At 42.6% G+C, this 25,407-nt stretch overlaps 1 protein-coding gene across 13 annotated transcripts in view; it reads right to left on the bottom strand.

The window, feature by feature from the left end:
* Positions 1-25,407, bottom strand: part of SYNE1 (spectrin repeat containing nuclear envelope protein 1) — a 479,896-nt gene that overhangs the window by 222,017 nt on the left and 232,472 nt on the right. For 12 of the 13 annotated variants that reach the window (XM_047769899.1, XM_047769909.1, XM_047769910.1 and 9 more), the window contains 10 exons: positions 24,185-24,541; positions 17,972-18,108; positions 17,579-17,756; positions 16,961-17,143; positions 9,343-9,486; positions 8,897-9,052; positions 6,918-7,082; positions 5,208-5,380; positions 3,182-3,335; positions 111-254 (listed from right to left, as the gene is read on the bottom strand). In XM_047769899.1, coding sequence (XP_047625855.1) covers positions 111-254; positions 3,182-3,335; positions 5,208-5,380; positions 6,918-7,082; positions 8,897-9,052; positions 9,343-9,486; positions 16,961-17,143; positions 17,579-17,756; positions 17,972-18,108; positions 24,185-24,541 — 1,791 coding nt within the window. The remainder of the gene's footprint in view (positions 1-110; positions 255-3,181; positions 3,336-5,207; positions 5,381-6,917; positions 7,083-8,896; positions 9,053-9,342; positions 9,487-16,960; positions 17,144-17,578; positions 17,757-17,971; positions 18,109-24,184; positions 24,542-25,407) is intronic. The other variant, XM_047769907.1, reaches the window with a different exon arrangement.

The raw sequence follows: 25,407 nt of genomic DNA, 5'->3' as shown, positions 1-25,407 counted from the left end.
GCTTTTGTTGTTCTATCTGCTTTCACGAGTCTATCACTCCCCCAAATCAGTGAGGCTTTAAATAAGCATGGCTCCAAATACGCCTCTTTCAGTGGTTCTGCGAGCCGTACCTTGGCCCGCTCTCTGATTGTGTTGTATCGTTCCTGCAGGTCCTGGAATTCTAACTGGGTGACATAGTGCTCCGTCATGCCAGCTCCTTTGACCTCAATGGTCTCCAGCAAGCTGCTGTGACTCAGCACTTCTTCATTTAATAGCTAGAGTAAAATTAAAAAAAAAAAAATTAAAGGACTTGCCACATACATCATCATAACACTGATACTACTAAAATTTTTACTGCACAGTTGACAAGGGATCTCAGGTTATCTATCCATCTGTAGGCAGATAGATTAATCTATCCATCCATATAAAAGTACATATATATATATTTATATGTATACATACATGATGTGTGTGTGTGTGTGTGTGTGTGTGTGTGTGTTTGACATCTGGCCCAGAACTTTCTCTGAGAAACTGATTCCAAACTTAATTTGTCCAAAAATTGGCTCCTGAGCTCTACTCCATTCCTATCCTTCTCAAGCCACCACCAAACCACTCTGCCCTTCAGTCTTTTTTCGAACAGCAAATGCTACCATTCCTACCCAGCTCATGAGTCACAACACTGGAGTCACCCTTTCTCCCTACTCTCTGCCCCACCATCCATGAGGAAGTCCTGTTAGTTCTAGCTCTTCATTATATTCTGACATGTGTCCTCCTTCCCCTGCAAACTTCCTCACCCCTGCTGCTATCATCTGTTACTTGGACTGTTGCAATATCCTGCTAGGAACATTCTCTGCTCCAAATTCCTGCCCAGTTCCTTTGTCCACACTTGACACAGCAGCCTGAGTGATCAAAGATTTTAAGATTCTAAAGGAAAGCATGTCCCGTCCCAGCTTAAAACATTATCTTCCTAGGCTGTGAGGATCAAGTGGGCAATCCTCAGGCTGGCATCCTCATGGCAATGCATGCTCTGGCCCCGGCCACCTCTGCCAGCTCACCTGGCAGCACCCACCCCAGTTTATTCTCTGTTCCAGCAACATATGGCCTTTGTTTAGGTCCCTTTTATCCAAGCCAGGTTCTCTCCCTACTTGAGGACTCTGGACATGCAGATATTTCATCTGAAATGCTCTTTTCCCAACTCCTCCCCACACTGTTTTCCTCTGCACCAAATTCCTTCAGGCATCATCTAAGTCTACGGTTTCAGATTGGACTTTCCTGCCCCTCCCCCAGACGCCAATCCATACGAGCCCTGTTCCAGTGACTCTCTCACAGCGTGTGTTTTTTTCTTCTTCAAAGCACTCATCGCCAGTTATCATTATTTATTTATTCAGGCATTCATAGATGAGTGTATGTGTCTGTGCCAGAACACAGCCCTTGCCTGTTTTGTTTGCCTAGAATCCAGCACAGCTGACATGCATGTAGCAAATTCCCAATAAATACTCACTGAATAGATGAATCATTTAATTAATGAAACAATAAATCATTATACAATACTATGAGGTAGGTAATTATGAGTATATTAATTTTCAGATGCATACACAAGACCCAGAAATGTTAAGTGACTTGGCCCAGGGCCTGTAAAGTCATTTAGTCATTCAAATAACTTTTACTCAGAGAGTAAAAGTCAGAGAGAGAGCCAAGTGCATAGGATATGAAGAAAACGAAGCTCTTTATCCGCCGAGGGAGAGAGGTATGTATCTTATAAAATTGATCCAAAGATAGGAAGGACAGAAAACAGAAGAATTAATTAAGCCTCGGGTGTTGGAGGTATCAGAGCAAAGAGGGCTTCTGAACTGATTCAGGAAGGGAAGGAGAAGGTTGCCAGGTGCAGGGGCAGAGTCAAGGCACGCTCTGAAAAGGGAAGAGCGTCTGCCAGGGCGTGGAATCGCTGAATTTCATTTAACACGTGCACTCAGGAAACACTGTGAAATTCAGGAAGGCGGGCCCAGGCATGGAAGGAGGCTGGGAGGGTGAAGGAAATGAGGCTGGCAAAGGAGATTATTAAAATTCTTACACACTAGAGAAGGGAGATCAGTATGACCCTGTAAACAATGGGAAGCCAGCGGGGCTCTCAGGCAGGAGGGAGCTTCACCTTCACATGAAGACGATGGGAGAGGGAAAAGGAGAAGAAGGATGGATGAGAGCCAGGGGGATTTCTGAGATACAGTCAACTGGACCTGCTGCCTCACCCAAAGTGGGAGGGAGGGAGAAGGGACTAGGTAAATAAGGGTTCGAACTGAGGCTAGCCTGGAGTGACATAAAGGAACTGAGATTGAGAACATAAGAGTGAGAGTTCCTGTCGGGCTCAGCAGTAACGAACCCGACTAGGATCCATGAGGACGTGGGTTCGATCCCTGGCCTCGCTCAGTGGGTTAAGGATCTGGCGTTGCTGGGAGCTGTGGTGTAAGTTGCAGACACGGCTCAGATCCCGCATTGCTGTGGCTCTGGCGTAGGCCCGTAGCTATAGCTCTGATTCGACCCCTAGCCTGGGAACTTCCATATGCCGCAGGTGTGGCCCTAAAAAAACAAAAAATAAAAAGAGAGAGAGCGTAAGAGTGAAGGATTCGGGGGAACAGAAGAGAACAAGTGCTGCTTACAACACTGCTTGAGGTCGAAGAGGCCATCTGATGGATATGCCCTGAATGAATAAACCAAAGGTCTTCGAAATTTTCTGAATTTTGAATATTTGAATAAATAATGCTATCATTAAAAAGAGAGGTTTAAGAGCATACCTCCAATATCTACCTAGTGAGCATTTTTTACATGTGGTACTGTACAAATATAAGTAGTGTGAATAACATTCAAAAGTAGAAATATAACAGCATGCGCTATAAAAGAAAGTATTTTTACTTCCTAGTGATGAGCAGGCTGAAGATATTAAAAGATATTACAAGTGGCCACGTTTTCAATATTATCATCATAAAACATGGGGCTACGAGGTTTTCCTGCAAGAGAATATCTCATTCACGTATAAAATAGCCATAAACAAAAGTTTGGGTTAAGAACCCAGCAGAAATTAGAGTAAAACCCCCAAACGTGGTTTACCTACGCGGACGGCCCTTGCACACAGCTAAGCGCGTTTCTGTAACCATGGCATTCGAAGCACCTGTCAGAGAAGCGGTGGAATCTGCCATCCAGTCCTCACCTTGGCCTTCCCGAGCGCGGCGGTTTTCGCCCGCAGGTCCGCGTACTGCCTTTCGGGGTCATTCAGCTGGGCCTCCACGCCGTCCATCCAACTGGAAAACTGCCGAACATCATCCTGATAACTGGTCCACTTGGAAAGAGCGCCCTCCAGTTGGCTGAAAGGTCATTGAGAGAACAGTAATCTGTGTGAGAAGTCGGGCCAGTCCGATCTGGCTGATCTCGGGTGCTGTGTCCGCTCTGTCCCCTTCCAGCAGGAAACCCACAGATCGGGACACAGCAGGCTTTGGGGGGGGGGGGGCGGATGGGGGATGGCTGTGGCTTATCAACTCCGAGTCTGGGTCCCTGGCCATACAGTCTCAGGAAGCCAGGGACAGTGGAGTCCAGGCTGACAGGTGGAGAAGTGGGACTGAATATAAAACCAGGGGTCTGGAACCAGGTCACCTGAGACATGGGGAGAGGCTTGAAAGCAAAACCAGGAGAGATGCCCTGAGCGAGGCTTTCCTGGGACTAAGGCTCAGGCAAGGAGAGAACCGATATTTAACTCCATCAAGTTGAGTAGGACTTCCCGAAAAAAGGGGAAAGGGAAGGGATTTTAAAAGAAGGAAGAACCAAGTAAAGTCACTGCAATGCATGAGATTTAAAAATCAGGGAGTTCCCGCTGTGGCTCAGTGGGTTAATGATCCGGCTTGTTTCCGTGGCGTTGCCAGTTGGATCCCGGCCTGGGGCAGTGGGTTAAGGATCTGGCATTGGTGCAGATTCGGCTCAGATTTGATCCCTGGCCCAGGAATGTCCATATGCTATGAGCGTGGCTGAAAAAGGAAAAAAAAAGAAAATATATGTATATATATATAAATAAAATTCAGAAAATCACAGATACAGGCTAATATTTCCTGAATTAGTCATTATTAAAACCTGATTATTTATTTTACAGGTAAATTAGGCACTTCCTTCTCTCAACACAGATGTTATTTATTTATTTATTTTTTTGGTCTTTTTGCCATTTCTTGGGCCACTCCCGCGACATATGGAGGTTCCCAGGCTAGAAGTCCAATCAGAGCTGTAGCCACCAGCCTACACCAGAGCCACAGCAGCGCGGGATCCGAGCCACGTCTGCGACATACACCACAGCTCATGGAAATGCCGGATCCTTAACCCACTGAGCAAGGCCAGGGATCGAACCCGCAACCTCATGGTTCCTAGTCGGATTTGTTAATCACTGTGCCATGACATAAACTCCGGGATGCTAATTTTTTTTATGCTATTAATCATTTGCGACTAATTTTACTACCAAGCTTGAGCCTTTGTGAAGCAGACACTCTGCCCTCCACCCTCCAACCAGGCCACTGCACCACACTGCCAACCTGTCCTCCAAGGCCAGCTCTATGCCTTCTTGGGCTGAGGGCATCCTTTGGTCCCTGGCGCCGTCTCAGCTTGAGGGCAGTGTAGGCAACAAGTGCCAGCGATTGTTGTCCCCTGGGCCCAGCCCTCAGCTGCCCTCCTGACTCAGGGCAGTTTGTTTATGGCCATTTGGTGCCCCCCATGGGGAATTCCAGGCCCTGCTCCACCCCGCGCCCCCCCACCCCCACCCCGCCAGAGCCTTTCCTGGCTGCTCTGCCTTCCTTGTGTCTCTTTCCCACCACCTACTGGTGATTCCTGGGGCTACCTCCCAAGTGAACTACTAGGTTTTCACTAATATATCTTCACATGATGAAGCACTGATTTACTTTTTGGCTTTTGGAGCGGTGAACAGAGAAACATACAGTTAGAGTTACATTAAAACACAGTAGATCAGGTCAACCTAAAGGCAAGATTGCACCTGCCAGGTTCTCTTGTTCTAATAAGAAAAAAGAAAAGGAAGGAAGGAAGGAAAGAGGGAAGGAAGGAAAGAAGGAAAGAGTGCAGGGAGGGAAGGAGGGAGGGAGGGAGGGAGGGAGCGGGGAAAGATGGAGCGAACCCTGGGAACAGTCTGTTGCCGAGTAGTCTATGGATCTTTTAGCAATGGCCTCGCCACCTTCGGCTTCACCAACCTTTTACAACGGATCCCTGCAGACAGAAGGGACGCCCACAAATCCTTCACACTCTGCAGCTGCTGCTGGATGGCAGGAATGCCTTCGGGAGAGGTGTTCTGTAGGACAGATTCCCCTCTGGTCACTATCATTTTCATCTGGATCTCTTTTTCCTGTTTCACCGATAACAGGGCCTGTAAAAGCACGTACAGGAGCCCTTTGTCAGTTGCCAGGTTAATATTTCTGGCTTTAAATATTTCAGAGCTCGTGTGGCTAGCAGAATGATCTGCAGTGGCTTTGAGCCCTGGCTCTCTCAGGCTCAGCAGGTGGGGGAAGAGAGTCACTTGCTGGTGATGCCAGTTGCCAGTCACCAGTCACCCACCAGTCTCCCAGTCGCCTTGGCTTTTCAGGTCTTTATAATTCTCTGATTAATCCCTCATTTCCACTGAAGTTTACTTTTACTGTTTTTTTAATAAGAGAAAAATAGTCAGTAGGGTTCCTGAACTCTCAAAGTTCTATAAATGTGAAGGTCTCTCATACAACAAACCTAAAGAAATAGATCAATTCATATTACATATTAATGGATAGATTTGAAGTTCTTCACAAGTACTGTTCTTTTTCTAGATAAGAAGGACGTTGTTTACAGTTATCAAAGGGGACAGGTGCAGGGGAGAGAGGGGTAGACTGAAGGTTTGGGATGGAAATGCTCTAAAATTAGGTTGCGATGATGGTGGTACAATTATAAATATAATAAAAAAACCACTGCATTATTTTTAAAAAGAAAAGAAAGAAGAATGTTGGAATTCAAATTTAAAACTGGTCTTTATCACCTAAAAGGTAAAATTTTGTCTCCCTCTCTCGTCTGGCCCTTACAGCCTCTGCAGATCCAGGTTCAACCCCTCACCGCTGACAGCTTCTGCTGCAAGAGGAACTGCTAACGACTTCACATGTTTTCTTCATGTTTTGAGACTGGTCGTCTTCTCATGTTTTGAGAATGGTTCATTTGGCACCATTCTCAAAACTCAATTGAGGCATCACACTTTCTGAGACGCATGCGCCAACTCTCAACCCTATCCCTCTAGCCCAGCTCTGCTCTTTGCGTGTCTACAGCTCCACCAGCACATCCCTATCTGTTATGATCGTCTTCCGGGCTCCAGCCTCTAGCCTCAACCACAAAATCCTTGAGGACAATGACCGCATTTCATTCATTTCGAATCCTCAGTATCCAGAGAGAGTGCCTGTCTCCCTGAGGATGCCCAGTGTATAAATGCCAGGAGAATGGATGTGGGATAATTATTTCATCACAAGTGTAAACTAGGGTAGAACTAATATCTTGTGATGGGAAAACTGATTAACTGGTGCAGGCGGACAAGTGAGTTGAACAAGATGGGAAATGTTTTGCCCAATAAAATGTTTCGGGAATTTCTCAGTATAGATGCGTCTAGGGTATAATTTGAAACTAGCCTCTCAACTGGCTTCATCAAGCAAGTAACCACCTTTGGGTTGTTATTATTATTATTTTGTAACGTATTTATGGGTGAATATGTCTGGGCTCAAACCATTCAGGGACACTTGGGCAAGGCCCCCCTGTGCAAAGAGCATCATTCCACGGAGCGTTCTTCGCTTTCTTGTGGACAAAGCGTGACCCTATCACACCAGGCAGATAAAGCTTGAGACATTTTGAGAAAAAGGAATTTCCTCAATTAGAGAAATGTCCCGTAAAAGGCCCACCTCCAGCTTGAGCATCCTGCTGTCCAGCACGCTCTTGTCCGAGGTGGGGTGGCAATAAGAGTCCAGCATGTGAACCGCGTCCGTCATCCAGTCTTGCAGATCTTTCATCCCCAGGGAGAACTGATTGTGCTCTGCCACAACTCTATCCAGTCTTGACACCTTCTCCTGGAAATGACAGAAGTCATTTTCCCGCTGGCCCTTCCGCAGAGACCTCACAGTCTGAAGCTACTTAGATTGTAAAACGAACCCCTTGTTCCAAGCAAGTGCCATCAGCCCTACGTTCCTACGCTGCACAGACACAGTGTGAGGCTGTATTAATCCATGAGATGTGAACAATCTCCCTGACCAGGAAGACGAAGAGAATAACTGGGGCAAAAAGCAGAATGACTATAATGACGATGTACTGTCCTTGAATTTACTTGTTATTTTTCTTAACGACAGTTGTGATACTTTTCGGAATCAGTGAAGTTTCTTCCAAACATCTTGTCTGGAAAACACATGAAAGCAGTTTCTGCTCTCACAGGATCATATTTGGCTCAACTGATTCCACAGACTGATGTAACCTACATCGCAGCCAGCTCTAAAAAAAAAATTATCTCAGGTTTTATAATATCCCCAAATTTAAAAATCTGGGACAGCAAATGTGATTTTGTTTGCTAATTAAAGGTTATATCCAACACAGTGGAGATGCTATGAGTACAGTTTTCAGCTCTTAAAGCATTCAAGCATCTGTTGACTTTTCTGGGTATCTACATTAATGCAAAGGAATAGAAAGGTATCCTTCATTTTTTTCTAACTTTAGATATGTGTCAGATTTTCTAAAGGCAAACAAAGTAAAAAAAAAAAATGGGTGTAAATATAGATTCTTTGCTCCAAGACCTGTATTACGGTGATTGTCTCAGGGATGTTTTGCTGAGAATGCAAACAACAGACCAAGAGTAAGCTCACAGCAAAACAGGTGAAGCCAAGTTACAGCAAATGTCTTACATCCTAAGATCTCAATAGCAAAAAGGGAATATAAAGGCCATCAGGTTCAAGGTAGGCCGGAGACAAAGTGCAAGATGGGTCTGCCGCATGCTCTAAATGAGGTCACTGTGGGATCCCATTTACTTTTTTCTAAGCTGGTAGAAAAGACCTTGAATAGGTTATGGGAATCGTTGCCAATTTTCTGCTCTAGAATCTGAACTGAAACTCTCACTCAATACGCCTTTGACTACTCTGTATTAAATCTAAAGAATTTAGACAAATTTAAAAAAGTATCCTTAACTCATTACATTTAGTCCCACTAAAATTTAAACTTCTTTTGGAGTTCCCTGGTGGCTCAGCAGGTTAAGGGTCCAGCATTATCACTGCTGTAGCAAGGATTCGATCCCTGGCCTGGTAAATTCTGCATGCTATGGGTATGGTCAAAAAAATTTTTTAAAAACGGCCCTGAATTCATGGTTTTTTTTTTTTTCTTTTTTTCTTTTTTACAGCCACATGTGTGGCATATGGCAGTTTCCAGGGCTGGGGGTAGAATTGGAGCTGCAGCTGCAGGCCCGCACCACAGTCAGGGCAATGTTGGATCCTTAACCCATGGAACAAAGCCAGGGATGGAACCCCCATCCTCATGGGCACTGTGTCAGATCTTAATGCACTGAGCTACAACAGGAACTCCTGAATTCCTGCTTTTCTAAAGTAATTTAATCTGAGCATCTTTAGACCCAATCCTCTGAATTCTGCCTTATGTTTATGCTTTGAGTCTCCAAAATAAAAGCTCTGGGGAACATTACCATTTCAGGATTAAAGGGAATATTTTGTGTGATCACAGAGCTGGAAGTCTCTTCAGCGCTTAGATGGTTGAACCCTCCCTTGCTCTTTTCAGACAAGCACGTTGAGCTGACACAGCACAAACTGCAAGGCGGGGAGGGCACTTCAGGCCTTACCCCTGCCCCGGGCTCCCGGGCCCCACACTCACGCAGGCGCACGGCAGGCGTTACCTTGGTGAAATTGCTTAGCGCTAGATACTGAGAAGACAGCTGGGACACTCTGTGCAGAAAGCTCCTGCTGGCAGCTTGGCCCTCCCACAGCTGCTGAGCTTTCTCTTTCAGCCTGTGGAGCTGAGGCTCGTAGCAGTTTATTTCCTCAAGGACAGACTGAAAAGCACAAGCAAGTTACTATTAAGAGGCTGGGGAAGAGCACATGGCAGACAAAGCCTGGGCCCCAAGAACACGGACACGAAGGCTGGCGAGTTATTATTTCCAAGCTACACACAGGACCCAAGGAACCAGGCCTCAAAGGAAAGCCAGAGAACGGGACATCGGACACTGAGAAAGGGTGCGCTCTAACTCGGGCCAGCATAAGCTAACTCCAGGGCGCTGGCAGGCCTCTGAATCCGGATGCCCGGCAGCCAGGGGGTGGCCAGAGCCGCCCAGAGCCTCATCACCTGCAGCCTCTGCTGTTCTCGCCTCTTCGCTGGCAGATCATACAGGCGATCGCTGCTTTCACGCACCATCTTCTCGGTTTTACTCAGCCACTCCTGCACAGGCTCAGCACTGACTTCAAAGTCCTTCATTTGGATCTTTAGATTCTATGAAGTTTTAGGAACCAAAAAAAAAAAAAAAAGGTTAATAGCAGGTCCAGAGTCTTTTGCTTGGCATTCAAGGCTCACCCCAGTCAGGTCCCCTGTCCCTTCTCCCCTTCTCTGGATCTGAAGATTGGTCCCTAAAATGCCAATTCCAGAGTTCCCGTCGTGGCGCAGTGGTTAACGAATCCGACTAGGAACCATGAGGTTCCAGGTTTGATCCCTGGCCTTGCTCAGTGGGTTAGGGACCTGGCGTTGCCGTGAGCTGTGGTGTAGGTTGCAGAAGCAGCTGGGATCTGGCGTTGCTGTGGCTCTGGCGTAGGCTGGTGGCAATGGCTCTGATTAGACCCCTAGCCTGGGAACCTCCCTATGCCATGGGAGCTGCCCTAGAAAAGGCAAAAAGACAAAAAAAAAAAAAAAACCGATTTCTTCCAATGACATGGAAACCTGACCCTGCAGACATGTCTGCAACATTTGAATCTTCACCTTGGCCACTGTATCATTTTTGACCATCCTTTTAGAGCTTTTGAAGTTCTACTGAATGTTTCCCTCATGACCCAGCCCACTGCAGAGTTCACACAGGCCCCCTTCGGAACCTCTGTGGCATTGAGACCTTATCCCAGACTGGGTTGGATCAGCGAGTTTGTCTTTGGAAGGCAAACCTGCCCTCAGGTGGATTACAAGCTTTGGGAGGGGAGGGCTGCGACGGACACATCCTGGTACCTTGTAAGAATATAAATAAGCCCTTACACAAGCTTTATCTAATTTTTACTTGATTTTATTTTTTATTTTATTTTATTTTTTTAGGGCCACACCTGCAGCATATAAAAGTTCCCAGGCTAGGGATCGAATCAGAGCTACAGCTACCGGCCTACACCACAGCCAGAGCAATGCAGGATCTGAGCCACATCTGGGAGCTACACCACAGCTCATGGCAATGCCGGATCCCTGACCCACTGAGCAAGGCCAGGGATCAAACCCGCATCCTCATGGATACTAGTTGTATTTGCTTCCGTTGCAGCACAAGAACTTGCACTTTGTCTATTTTGATGAAAGGCGAGATGAGAAACAGCATATGGTCAAGATGCTTATTATGCTTTTCCTTAACAATCTGTTTATTCTGATTTATAAAGACATAAGAAATACTAAATAGTATTCTTTCTTTATGAGATAAGACTGTTGTTACTTCTTTGTCTTTTTTTTTTTTTTTTTGCTATTTCTTGGGCCGCTCTCGCGGCATATGGAGGTTCCCAGGCTAGGGGTTGAATCGGAGCTGTAGCCACCGGCCTACGCCAGAGCCACAGCAACGCGGGATCCGAGCCTGCGTCTGGGGCGACCTACACACCCAGCTCACGGCAACGCCGGATCCTTAACCCACTGAGAAAGGCCAGGGATGGAACCCGCAACCTCATGGTTCCTAGTCGGATTCGTTAACCACTGCGCCACAACGGGAACTCCTGTTGTTACTTCTTTCACAGATACTCTGCGGGTCCTCATAGCTGAAAATGTATTTGATCAAGTTTTATACGGTGCCATTTTATCTTACCAAAGGGGTCTACATCCACTGCATATTATAAAAGTGCTGGCCTGGAGTGAACTTAAAATTTAGGTTACCATATGAACCCACTAAAGGCTCTTCAAGTTAAATTTAAATCAGAGCTTTGGGAATTATTGTCAAAGAGCAAATCCATGAAGGTTAGCGGAAAAAAATCTATGAGGCAAGAACTTCAGAAGCATGTGCGAAGATGGCTCAAGCTTCTATCTGTATTGGATTCGGGTGTCCACAATGTGGGGACCATGGCGCTTGCCGTAGCCACCTCACGGGGAGAGGAAAGGCTGGAAATGCTTCGGAAAATTCAAAGTGCTTCACACACGTAAGTCCCAAGATAACGCCTGGCGTGTTCTCCTAAAATTTAAGCTTCGTGAGGGCAAGGGCTTCGTTCTGTTTTCTTCTTTGCTGTATGTCCTCCAGAGTTTAGGACGGTCCCTGGCAGACGCAAAATACTCAACAAGTAGTTGCTGAATAATTAAATAAACTCACAAACTCAAGGTATTTCCATCTTCCTGCCCGGGGCGTCTCATGGGACCCCTACAGGGCAAACCGGGACCCCAGTCAGGATAGAGACCCACAAGGAAGTGGGACTGAGGAGCAAAGTAAGTGGCGGCGGGGGCTCAGTGAGAGATTTAACGTGAAAAGTTGGGGTTCCTCATCCAAGGAGTGAAGTCAGAGGGCCTGAGGTACAAAAATCAAGATAGCTCGATTCTAAGTCAAACAATCCCTGACATTCCTCATATACCTCCTGTTCTCAGGGGGTGTAGAGGCTTCCCATCAAATGTTCATTCCACCTGCTTTTCCTGTTATTTCTCCCATAGCTTCAGGGACCACCTACAGTCTCTTAAAGCCCTCCACTGATAGAACTGTATTTATATAACACTTCAAGTCAGATGCCTGGGTTTGAACTGTGTCTTCCCTGCTTACCAGCTATAACTGGGTGGATTATTTAAGCACCTTTTGCCTTAATTTCCTCATCAATAAGATAGAAATAAGAGAGTTTCCACCCCAGAGAACAGTTACGAGTATTAAAAGGATTAATACTCATTCATATGTTAGGTGCCTACAACAGTGCCTGGCACTGGTAAATGCCCACTAACACCATCTGCTCAGCTCTATCCTCTCTCTTGCACTTTGTAGTCATGTTCGCTGCTACTCCTCTGGCCATTACCTGCTGAGGCAGGCCCATCAGATTTAACATGTTAATTCGAATTAATTGTTCTATCCCCTCCCAAACTACTTTCTGCATCTTATTCATGTCTCTGCTAATGGCATCACCATTCAGGCCATTCTCCAAGCTAGAAACTGAAGAGCCTTAAGTAACTTCTCCTTCCTTGGGCCCCTCATTGGGTTAGTCACCAAATGTATTATATTTTCTCTAAGAGATAAATCCTCCATCCACAATCTTTTTTTTTTTTTGGTCTTTTTGCCTTTTCTTACATATGGAGGTTCCCAGGCTAGAGGTCAAATGGGAGCCATAGCTGCTGGTCTACGCCAGAGCCACAGCAACACGGGATCCGAGCCGTGTCTGCGACCTACACCACAGCTCAAGGCAACGCCAGAACCTTAATCCACTGAGCAAGGCCAGGGATCGAACTGGCAACCTCATGGTTCCTAGTCGGATTCGTTAACCACTGAGCCGCGACGGGAACTCCCACAATCATTTCTTTAATTCAGGTCCTTGTCTCTCTCGTCTGAACCATGATGAAAAGCTTTTCCTAGTCTTTCACTATTCACCCCTCTGGTCTACACTGTGGCCACAGAACGGACATGTGTCTTTTTGAGGGGGCCACACCAATGGCATATGGACGTTCCCAGGCCAGGGATCAAATCCCAGCCACAGCCATTGGTTATGCCAGATCCTTTATCCCACTCAGCCGGGCCAGGGATTGAACCTGCATTGCCACAGAGACAAGCCAGATCATTATCCACTGAGCCACAATGGGAGCTCCCAGAGAACTGCTATGTTTATCTCTGGATTAAAGATCAGCAGGTTCCTCAGTCAGCTTTTTCAACCCTAGAATTAACCCCTAGAATCGTAAAGCATCCATTGTTTGTAATGAGTTAATCTGTTTTTTATGCACCTAGAGTGATACGAATTATGTTCCATCTTTGGGAAAACTGAGGAAACAGATGCTGTTCTGGGCTTCAAGTAAGGACTCCTGACCGAGTCAAGGTCATATTGCTTAAAACACAAGACATTACACTATCTGGTCTTCACCTTCATCTTTGGTCTTATCTTTGCTGCTCTTCCCACAAAACCTCATGTGGATGTCAGACTTCTCAGTTCCACATTTACAGATGATGTTCATGACACCCTGGTCCTGCACATTCAACTCCTTCCACCTGAATTGCATGTCAGCCTCAGAAAATTCAAAGAATGTGTAGCCTTTAAGGTTCAGTTAGAATGTTGCCTTTCTGGGTACTTTTCTTGATTTCTCTAAATAGAGTTAGCTGCATCCTTCCTTGAGGGATTACCATATCCCAAACATACCCATATTACATTATATTACCATCCTTTATTTACATACTAACTCCCTCTCTAGAAAATGAATTCCCTGAGGAGAAGGAAAAGCCTAACCCTTCTGTATTTCTAATGTAGTGCCTGGCACATAATAGGGGTTATTACATGTATATTCTCCCTCTTTCCTCCTTTCCTTCCTTCCTCTCTCCCTCCCTCCCTCTTCCTTCCTTCCTTCCTTCCTTCCTTCCTTCCTTCCTTCCTTCCTTCCTTCCTTCCTTTCTTTCTTTCTTTCTTTCTTTCTTTCTTTCTTTCTTTCTTTTTTTCGTGCTCCTTCCTTCCGTAATGACACTTCTCCTTCCTCTACTTCTCCTTCCGTAGCTTCTCTCTCCTCTATTTCCTTCCTCCTCCCTCCTCCCTCTCCTTCCCTTCCTTCCTTCCTTCCCTCCTTCCTTCCTTCCTCTGCAGCATATGGAGGTTCCTGGCCCAGGGACTGATTCTGAGCCACAGCTTCAACCTATGCCTCAGGTGCAGCAATACCAGATCCTTCAACCCATTGTACCAGGCTGTAGATTGAACCTGCATCTCTGTAGCAGCCTGAGCAGCTGCAGTCAGATTCTTAACCCATTGCACCAAAGCAGGAACTTCTATGTGTGTATTCCTAACAGAAATGAAGGAAGGAGGGAGGGAGGGAAGGAAAGAAGGAAGGAAAATAAGAAAAGTAGGAAGGTAGGCAATTCCTGACCTGGACATCTCTTGAACTAGGTAATGTCACTATCTATGATAGATATACTATCCTCAAGAGCAGATGCTTCACAGCTCAGGCCACACTGCACTAATGATCCCTGAAAAGTTAAGGGTAAATGTCTATACTCTGAAAACTATAAAACGTTGATGAAAGACATCAAAGACAACATAAACAGATGGAAATATATATCATGCTCTTGGATTGGAAGAATCAATATTGTCAAAATGACTATACTACCCAAGGCAATCTACAGACTCAATGCAATCCATATCAAATTACCAAAGACATTCTTCACAGAATTAGAAGATAATATTTTAAAATTTGTATGGAAACATGAGACTCTGAATAGCCAAAGCAATATTAAAATAGAAAAATGAAAATGGAGGAATCAAGCTTCCTGACTTTAGACAATACTACAAAGCTATAGTCATCAAAACAATATAGTACTGGCACAAAAACAGAAATATAGGCCAATGAAACAGGATAGAAAGCCCAGATATAAACCCAAATATCTATGGTCAACTAATCTATGGCAAAGGAGGAGAGAACATACAATGAAAGAAAGATAGCCTCTTCAATAAATGGTGCCGGGAAAACTGGAAAGCAAACATGTAAAAGAATGAAAGTAGAACACTATAAGGCCATATACAAAAAATAAACTCAAAATGGATCAAGGACCTAAATATAAGGCCAGACACTGTAAAATTCCTAGAGGAAAACAGAGGCAACACAGCATAGGATCACAGCAACATCTTGCTTGATCCACTTCCTAGAATAATGACAATAAAGACACAAATAAACCAATGGGACCTAATCAAACTCAAAATCTTCTTCACAGCAAAAGAAATCATTAAAAAAAAAACAAAAAGAGAACCCAGAGAATGGGAGAAAATCTTTGCTAATGATGCCGTAGACAAGGGCCTAATCTTCAAAATATACAAACAACTCATGTGACTCAACAACAAAAAAAACCCCAAACCCAACTGAAAAATGGGTAGAAGACCTAAATAGATACATCTCCAAAGAAGACATACGGATGGCCAACAGGCAAATGAAAAAATTCTCAGTATCTCTAATTATTAGAGAAATGCAAATCAAAACTACAATAAGGTACCACCTCACACTAGTCAGAATGGCCACCATTGACAAGTCAACAAATAACAAAGGCTAGAAAGGGTGTGGAGAAAAAGGTACCCTTCTCCACTGTTGTGGGAACGTAAATTGGTACAACCACTATGGAAAACGGTATGTAGGTACCTCAGGAAACTTAATATAGAGCTACCATATGATCTAGCAATTCCACTGCTGGGCATATACTCAGACAAAACTTTCACTGAAAAACATACATGCACTCCTATGTTCACAGCAGCACTATTCACAATAGTCAAGACATGAAAACAACCTAAATGTCCAACAACAGGTGAATAGATTAAGAAGATGTGGTACATATATACAATGGAATATTAGCCATAAAAAAGTACAAAATAATGCCATTTGCAGCAACATGGATGGGTCTAGAGACTCATACTAAGTGAAGTAAGCCAGGAAGAAAAAGACCAATACCATATGATATCACTTATTTGTGGAATATAAAATATGGAACAGATGATCCTATATAAAAATAACAAACGAACAAAACAGAAACAGATCCCAGCCAAGAAGAGAAGACTTGGAGTTCCCAGGGGGAAAAGGGGTGGGATGGATGGGCATTTTGGGGGGTTTTTTGGATACAAACTGTTATATTTGGGATGGATGGGCAATGGGGTCCTACTGTATAGCACAGGGAAATGCATGTGATTGGGTCACTTTGTTGCACAACAAAACTTGACAAAACATTGTAAATTAATTATACTTTAATAATAATAATAATAATAATAAAGAGTAAATGTCTAGGCACTGCACAATGGATATCATTCTCTATTAAGTGATGGATGCCTGCCAAGAAAGAATAGCCACCATTACGAAGGAGAGCTACAAGAGCCTCTGGTTAGGGAAGACTTGAGGAAACATTCATTTTCTCTTTCCAGATATTAACTCTTTATTATTATTTCTTCCATCCTGCATAAGTTATGATCATAATCAAATTAAGGATCTATTTGCCCAGGAAGTATTGTTTTAAAAGGAAAAAATACTCTCTGTGCCTCTCAATTTTCTTCTAAGAGTTGGTACACAAAACAGATGATCACAAGAAAAAAATAATTGCATTGTGGCAGTAATTATTGTTATGACCATACTAAATTCAACTCATGTTGTCTCTGGATAAAATAAAATTATATAACCATTGTCTCTTTGCATACTTAACTCCTCAAACCTACTTACTTGATATCTGCATTCATTATAGTATACCATCTCATTCATAGAGTTTTGTAACTTATGTGGATATGTCTGTTCAATTCTCCCAGAACAACTTCTGAACTTGAGGGATTTCAAATGAATGATTAAGTGAGAGTGCCAAAAAGTAGAACCAACTGTTCCTGGGGGGCTGATGCGTGGGCAAGCTATGATAACAGCCCCTACCAAGCCAGAAGCTATTAAACTGCTCCCACTGCAACAGGGATCTGTTTCCTAGGGTTATCCAGTTATCCATTAATATTCAGAGAGAGATGACCAAAATCACTGGTAAGGGTATTTAGATGTGCTGCAAGTGTGGCTTAATGAATAGCAATGACAATAACAGCAAACAACACCGAACGTATCTACACGGTTGGCTATATTGTACCTCCAGAGCAGATTCCTTTTGGTGCAGATTTGAATGAAAATTTTTCCAATCTTCTTTTGCAGTTGCAATTTTGGCCTGGATGCCACTCGCTTTCTCTTTGGTCAATAGAGTACTCAAAAGTTCTCCTTTGGAAACCATTGTGTTCAGTTTGTGTTGTCCATTTTCACTTTCTGACAAAAATTCCTGTAAAGAAAAATGTAAGAGATCAGGCATAATAAAATGCCCCATGCTTTAAAATACATTGAATTTTCTACTTATTTCTCAATAAAATAAGTAATTCTTACTGTATATATTAAATGAATAAGGTTCTTTTACTGTATTTGTACATTGGGAATAATAATTTTATGTAACTGATGTGATTATTGAAAATTATTGAGAAAATCTGCTTAACAGACTCAGGTACAATGCCTGTGACATAAAAGAGCTTTTATTATTTCCTAAATCCCTATTAATAAACTAAAATACATGCATTTAGATGAATGGACTAGTTTCTTTTCACGGGCACAATAGTTTCAAGCACAGATTTGTTTGAAATCTGAATTTCTTAAGCAAAACTTTAATATGCTTAAAATAAGATCTAAAGGCCCTGTAATTAGAACTATTTGATCACGCTCTTACCTGTATTTTCTGAAGACTTGTTGAAACTTCATTAATATTTTGAGGTATATCGAAACATTTGGCAGTAGTGATTTTTGCATTAACCAACCACTGTTGGAAATCCTTGAAGGCTCTTCGGAATCTTTGCTGTAAAATCTGTTCTTTATTCTGACAGCCTTTGGATGCTTGTAAACAAAGACTAAAACCGTGATTTGAAATATTTAATGGGAGAAAAAAAAATGATACAGTATATTAAAATAATGCTCCATAGTCCTCAGCATGCACCCACACTCTTTGGCAAGGTATTTAAAGATTAATCAATTTATATTATGGAACTCACAATTGAAAATAAACAAGCCTCTGGCTTTTTATTTGTGTGAAAATATTTTGGATGCCAGTAAGGTTCATGCTCACCAATTATATTCTTTAATCAAGGCGGAAACTTTTCCACTGTATGTACTGAGATCTCTGGAAAATCGACACAGTTCATTCAGCTGACACTTGAGATCCTCTGTCTGAGGCTCTGCTTTTTGTAGAGCATCCAGTATCTCCTATTAGGAAACAACAAGGCAGAGAAGCAAATGTTTAATCTGGATAATTTCCACAGTCTCACATTATATATAAATATACACAACTCACATAAATTATTAGTGAGGAAAGAACACAATAGATTCAGCAAAGAAAGGGGGCCCATTTTCAGGATTCCCCGTGGTAAATAATAGCATTTAGTTAATTTGCATCCTTTCCTGGGCATGGATAGGCATACGAACATCCTATGTTGCCAAGTAGGCAAGTGATCCAGTGGTCCAGTAACTTAAAGTGGGACATGAAAAGAAAAGCAAAAATAACCTAAACGGTTTAAAAATTGTCCAACAATACAATTACCATATGATGCAGCAATCCCACTCCTGGGCATGTATCCAGACAAAACTTTCATTTAAAGAGATACATACACTCCCACCTTCACTGCAGCACTGTTCACAATAGCCAAGACTTGGAAACCACCTAAATGTCCATTGACGGATGGATTAAGAAGATGTGGTACATATACACAATGGAATACTACTCAGCCGTAAAAAAGAACAAAATAATGCCATTCATAGCAACATGGATGCAACTAGAGACTCTCACACTAAGTGAAGTAAGTCACAAAGAGAAAGACAAATACCGTATGATACCACATATATCTGGAATCCAACAAATGGCACACATGAACCTATCTGCAGAAAAGAAACAAACTCATGGACTTGGAGAACAGATTTGTGGTTGCCAAGAAAGACATGAAGGGAGTGGGATGGTTTGGGGTTAGTAGATGCAAACTATTGCATTTGGAGTGGATAGCACAGGGAACTACATCTGGTCACTTGTGATGGAACATGATGGAGGGTAATGTGAGAAAAAGAGTGTGTGTGTGTGTGTGTGTATGTGTGACTGGATCACTTTGCTGTACAGCAGAAACTGACAGAACATTGTAAACCACTAAAATAGAAAAAGTAAAAATTTTAATAAAAAATGAAATAAAAAATAAAAACTGTCGAAGTCTCTGGAAGTCATGCATGTACACTGTTTAAAGGTGAAGAGAATCATTTCAAAGAAAGCAATACTTATTTTGGATTAAAAGATACATAGAGCAACTGACTTTAGGTAGTATATACAATTAACTTCCACATTAGGAATTTCTCATAATCCAGGGGTCTGGTTTAACTAGCAATTCATTCATTTCACAGTTTCATTCATACAGTCATCAGATGTTGGCTAAATGTCTGGTACGTGCCAATCATTTTGCTGGATTGTGGCACCCCCAAAATGACTAATGGTATGATTTTTGTACTTGAAGAGCTCACAATTTAACAAATGAGAAGGAAACACATGAATAATCCCAGTCCTGTGAATACGTAATCCAAAATAAAATGTTGGGATTTGACTAGTGCTCCTCTGAAATCAAGGCCATGGTCTACTGAATTATGCAAGGTGTTTTGCAATCAGAGTATGTTTCTTTTTTTTCTTTTTGTCTTTTGTCTTTTCAGGGCCGCACCCATGGCATATGGAGGTTCCCAGGCTAGGGGTCTAATGGGAGCTGCTGCTGTCGGCCTACACCAGAGCCACAGCAACACCAGATCAGAGCCGCATCTGCAACCTACACCACAGCTCCCGGCAACGCCGGATCCATAACTCATTGAGCAAGGCTAGGGATCGAACCTGCAACCTCATGATTCCTAGTCGGATTCGTTCCCGCTTCGCCACAAGGGAACTCTGGAGTATGTTTCTTATAGGATTGTCACAAGTTGCAAATGAGATCACCAGTGTCAAATACTTAGCACAATTCCTGGCAACCTAAGTGCCTAATTAGTAAAGACAGCAGGTTATTTACATGGGACTGTTTGCATGACAGTGTCGCCAAAGTTAAAAAAAAAAAATTATTAAGGAGGAAGGGTAAGAAGATGAGTAACTACTCAGCTGTTTCAGTTACTCTTATTATTCTCAGAGATATTTATCAAGACATGGCCTAGATTTGTAAGAAAACCATGCCTCTCAACAAAGTAGGTCTGTGTTGTATTCCTCGTCCCAGTAAATTGCACCACTGTCCTCCCACTGATCTAAATCAGAAAACCAAGCATCCTCTTGGCCTCACCCACTTCCCTTCTCCCTCCATACGAGAGAAATGAGGTCTGGTCTATTCTATGTCTTAACTCTTTGAATCAGTGATCTCTTTTCCTCTGCTTCTCAACTCTCAGAGTGGACATGCACGCTCTAGAATGGCAGAATGTTGTCTTAATTTGAATCCCATTCTCTGCTTTTTTTTTTTTTTTTTTCCCTCCTGTGTCTTCTCATTCCTCAGTAATTGTGGACCTTGCTGCTGTTCCACCACCTCATTCATCTGGTCCATTTGTAATCACATCTCAAAGCTCAGCTCAAATAATGACCCCTCTAAGAATTCTCTGCCCTCTGTCTCACCTCCTATGGGCTTATCTGAGGACACACAGCATCTTGTTGGCACTCATCACAATCCAGTATCCCTGCTGGTCTTGAATTTGTTGCCCTTTCCACCTGTGATTCTGAGAGAAGGAATGCTTCTCTCTTGGTTTAAAAATTCTTCATTTAGGAATTTCTGTTGTGACTCAGCAGGATAAGAACCTGACTAGTATCCATAAGGATGCGGGTTTGATCCCTGGCCTCACTCAGTGGGTTAAGGATCTGGCATTGCCAAAAGCTGCGGTGTAGGTCACAGATGCGGCTTGGATCCCGCATTGCCATGGCTGTGATGTAGGCTTGCAGTTTCAGCTCCGATTCAATCCCTGAGAACTTCCATATGCCACAGGGGTGGTCATAAAAAGAAAAAAAAAATCTTTATTTAGCTTAGTGGCTGGGCTATAGAAGAGTCTAATATATTCTTGTGTACAAAATTCATAAATAATAGCTAGAAAGTTTATCTCTGAAACTCCAAACACTATACTAGTAATTACTATTTTACACCACATTGAACCTTTTATCTGAGGGAGAACATTATAAGAACTAAAGAAATTTACCACATAAAAAGGAAGTAGAGATTCAAAGTATTCATTTATAAATTAGTGGTATGAAAAGTGAACATTTTTTGACCAAAACTCTATACTAAAAAAAACTTTTATAACTTCATCTTAAAGTATTTTAACAGAGTCTTTCATCTTATTTATTTATTTATTTATTTTTGCCTTTTCTAGGGCTGCATCCACAGCATATGGAGGTTCCCAGGCTAGGGGTCCAATCGGAGCTGCAGCCGCCGGCCTACGCCAGAGCCACAGCAACACGAGGTCCGAGCCGCGTCTGTGACCCACACCGCAGCTCACGGCCACGCCGGATCCTTAACCCACTGAGCAAGGGCACAGATCAAACCTGCCAGCTCATGGTTCCTAGTTGGATTCGTTAACCACTGAGCTGCGATGGGAACTCCGAGTCTTTCATTTTATACCTATCAGGTTATATATGTCTGTTTCAGTTAAGTCCTAGAATGCATTTACTTTTTTTCCCTTAGAGGATATACAGGTTAAGAAAACTGCCCAATTTCCAACACTAATAACCCACTGGATAATTTTAAAAAATGGCTTTTGCAAACAGTGAACAAGATATTTTTCAACATGATTTATGATAGTTTATAGATGATCCATTTTTATTTTTTAAAAAAATGTCTTGCATCTCATCACTTAATTGCAGAAGAGAGAGTGAAGGTTTGTGATTCTTGTAATTTTCAACAATGACAAGCCCTTCCTAACAACTAAACATTGCCAATGAACCCAGCAAATCCATTATTTTGTGAACTTTTCCTAGGTACTCATAGTAATGGAAGTATTATCACTTATTTTTAAAATTTAAAAATTTTCCAGGCTTTACTGAGATATGATTGACATACAACATTGTACAAATTTAAGGTGTACAATGTGTTGGTAAGATACATTTATATATTGCAAAACGATTGCCAGCACAGCATTAGCTAACACCTCCACCTTATCACATAATCACCATTTCTTGTGTGTGTGTATGTGTATGTGGTGAGAACATTTGTTATTTCCATTTTTATTTTACTTTCTTCATTTATTTTTTCTCCCACTTTATTGAAATACAATTTCTATACAGCACTGTATAAGTTTAAGGTGTACAGAATGTCATCTCCATTTTAAGATAAATATATCATTATTAGAAAGAAAAGAAAATCTGAATATCGAGAGGCAATGTAGTATTGCCATCAAGAGTATAAACTCTGTAGCCAAATCTGGAAGTAGATCTAAGCAGCTTTGATTTATTAGAACAACCAAAAGTCCATATTCACATTGCATCATCATGTGTGTTTTTTATAGGCCTCACCTAAAAAATGATAGCTTAGAATAATAGTAAGGCAACCAAACAGAGCCAAATCTTTCTTTTTAAAAAATTTCATTCTAGGAGTTCCCATCTTGGTGCACTGGAAACGAATCCGAGTAGGAACCATGAGGTTGTGGGTTCGATCCCTGGCCTCACTCAGTGGGTTAAGGATCCGGCATTGCCATGAGCTGTGGTGTAAGTGGCAGACGTGGCTTGGATCCAGTGATGCTGTGGCAGTGGTGTAGGCGGACGGCTGTAGCTCCGTTTAGACCTCTAGCCTGGGAAAGTCCATATGCTGCGGTGCGGCCCTAAAAAGACAAAAGACAAAAAATAATATAAAATAAATAAATAAATAATTTCATTCTAATTTATGGGAGAGAAAGGAAAAGAAACAAGAAAGAATTAGTATATTATAATGGATATTTTTGATATCTGAATGAATGATACTGACCATACAGAACAATTACCAACTTCCTGTTCCTATTTTATAAAACTGCTTTCTGGGAGTTCCCGTCGTGGCGCAGTGGTTAAAGAATCCGACTAGGAACCAGGAGGTTGTGAGTTCGGTCCCTGGCCTTGCTCAGTGGGTTAAGGATCCGGCGTTGCCGTGAGCTGTGGTGTAGGTTGCAGACGCAGCTCGGATCCCGCGTTGCTGTGGCTCTGGTGTAGGCCAGTGGCTACAGCTCCAATTCGACCCCTAACCTCGGAACCTCCATGTGCCGTGGGAGCGGCCCAAAGAAATAGCAAAAAGACAAAAAAAACCAAAACAAAACAAAAAACAAAAAACCCCCTGCTTTCTGCGCTTTATTCTCATGCTTAAACCTCAAGGATAGGAAAGGCACTGGGAAAAAACAAGCAAACAAACCTAGAAACATAAATAGTTATAAAGAGATGATTATAATGTTTTACTTTGTGTTGTGCTATATGTATTTCAAATATTTGATTTAAAACAAGACAGTGTTGGAAATACTGCATGACTTACTACAACACTGGCTGGAGCTATTTCGAAATGATTATAACATAAATAGAAACAGACACGTTTACTAAACTTCCTTTTAAGGACATCCACAATTCAGAGCCTTCTAAAACTGCACATATCAAAAGGCTTTCCAAGACACTATTTAACAGTAAAAGAAAGAAACATTTCAGAGTTCTGCCTGTTCTTCACTCTTCCTTTCATGCTTTCCTTCCTCACAGTCTGAAAGAGCTGGTGTTAATTTAAAAAAAAAAAAAAGTCGCAAGGCAACTGGTGAGCACGACATATGAGTTCTGTTAATGGGTTAATTCAAGCCCAGCTGTCAAATCCACACACAAGAGAGCTAATCAGGGTGAAAACTATTAGTTGTGCTTTAGGAGATTACCAAACGTTTCTTTCAAAGCTATAAATTCAATCATTTAATTGTTGGGAATAATTCCCTGGCAGGAAAACAGCTATGACTCTGCGTCTATTTATGCCTCTACCCACGGGCCGTTTTTCAGACTGAATAGCTCAACACAGTATTACAAACTCTTACACCAGAAGAATGAAAGTTAAATATTTCCACTAACAATAAATACTTCCTATGGTAAATAAAAACTCTTTCTCCCTTATGTCTGTATTGTTACAGTCATTTGATTTACGAGAAAAGGAAATGGATTAGCTTTACAAATTTAATTAGGAAAACATTTATTTTTTCCAAGTCTGAATGTTGCATGTTTTTAGGGAGCATGGGTTGTTTTTTTTTTTAAGCAACAAGTAGAAGCAAACAAAAAGTTTAGCTTAACCACCAGCCGGAAACAGAGGCCACTTACCCGTCCCTTCTGCCAGCATTCCACGATCTCCTTATCAGTGTTCTTGCCTTCCAGGAGAGCTAACTGTTGAGCCCAGCTTGTCAGGAGGGCACCGAACTGGTCCAGGGCCTGCTCCAGTTGAGCCACTTGGCCCGAGAATTCCTGCTCCGAGAGGGCCATTTGGCTCACCAGGTTCTCCAAGCTGGTCTGCGTTTGGAATACGCTGTCTTCCCACTGCTTCCAGTCAGCACGCAGGGCCTGCATCTCTGTGTCCAAGAGCTCGCAGCCACCGGCAGTTGTGTTCTGTTTCACTGCAGGGGCCAGCAACTCCACTCGGCTTAGGCGGCTTGCACCAACCTCTCTGGAATCCATCAGCTCCTGTAATGGAATATCACCATGGCAACCGAGGAGGCTGTGAGTCACTTGGGCTGCACGTTTCCAAATGCCTACAGAGGGGGACCCTGTCCTGCTAGGAAGTTTTAGCAAGTGTGCTCCAAGGAGTCGGAATAACTAATCTGCCCACTCCTCAGGTATACCAGCAGAGAATTACCCCCGTGAGCGCTGAGGCTTGCGGCATTGAGGAATCTGCAACGTCCTGAAACAGACTATGCGGGGACCCTGAAATCCGGCATTGTTTGAATATGTGAAACTATCCTGACAGTAATTTAAATATTTGCCTGTGGTGTGTGGCTTCTGTAAATATGTGAATCCTATTTCTCCCCAAGGTGACAGACAAGTGAACAAGGATCCAGGCAGAACTGCTCTGCTCATGCCCCTACCCTGGGTGCATCTTCTTCCCGGAGATGGCAGCTTAATCACACTTCTGTCCTACTGGAAATCCAGCTAACCCATCACATCACAACACAAGAATAGGCCCAACTCAACTTCAAATACTTTGGTATCTGAAGTAGACATTTTTACAGTAACAAAAATAAATAATTCACAGACATACTTAAAAGTCCAAGGTAACCTTTAGACTACGTTCATTTATTACTATTACTTTTAAAACACTGGAAATTGAACAATTTAGCTACCACTTTTAGGCTTAAATCACACAAATACTCTAAAAGACAAGGTAAAATTAAAATGTGCATTGCTCATTAGGTGAAACAGTGGCCTTTCTTTGTGAGAACAGATTCTTTTACTGAATCTATTCTGATGTTTATATATTTACATCTCTGTTGCTAAAGCCCAGATTTTGTTAGTATTAATATAAAATTATGATTTTGCTTCTGGATTAAAGA

This window comes from Phacochoerus africanus, chromosome 2, assembly GCF_016906955.1.
Source record: "Phacochoerus africanus isolate WHEZ1 chromosome 2, ROS_Pafr_v1, whole genome shotgun sequence".
In the NCBI taxonomy this organism is placed as follows: Eukaryota; Metazoa; Chordata; class Mammalia; order Artiodactyla; family Suidae; genus Phacochoerus; species Phacochoerus africanus.
Note: the sequence above shows the minus strand (reverse complement) of the source record. Positions and strands in the feature narration are given on the sequence as shown.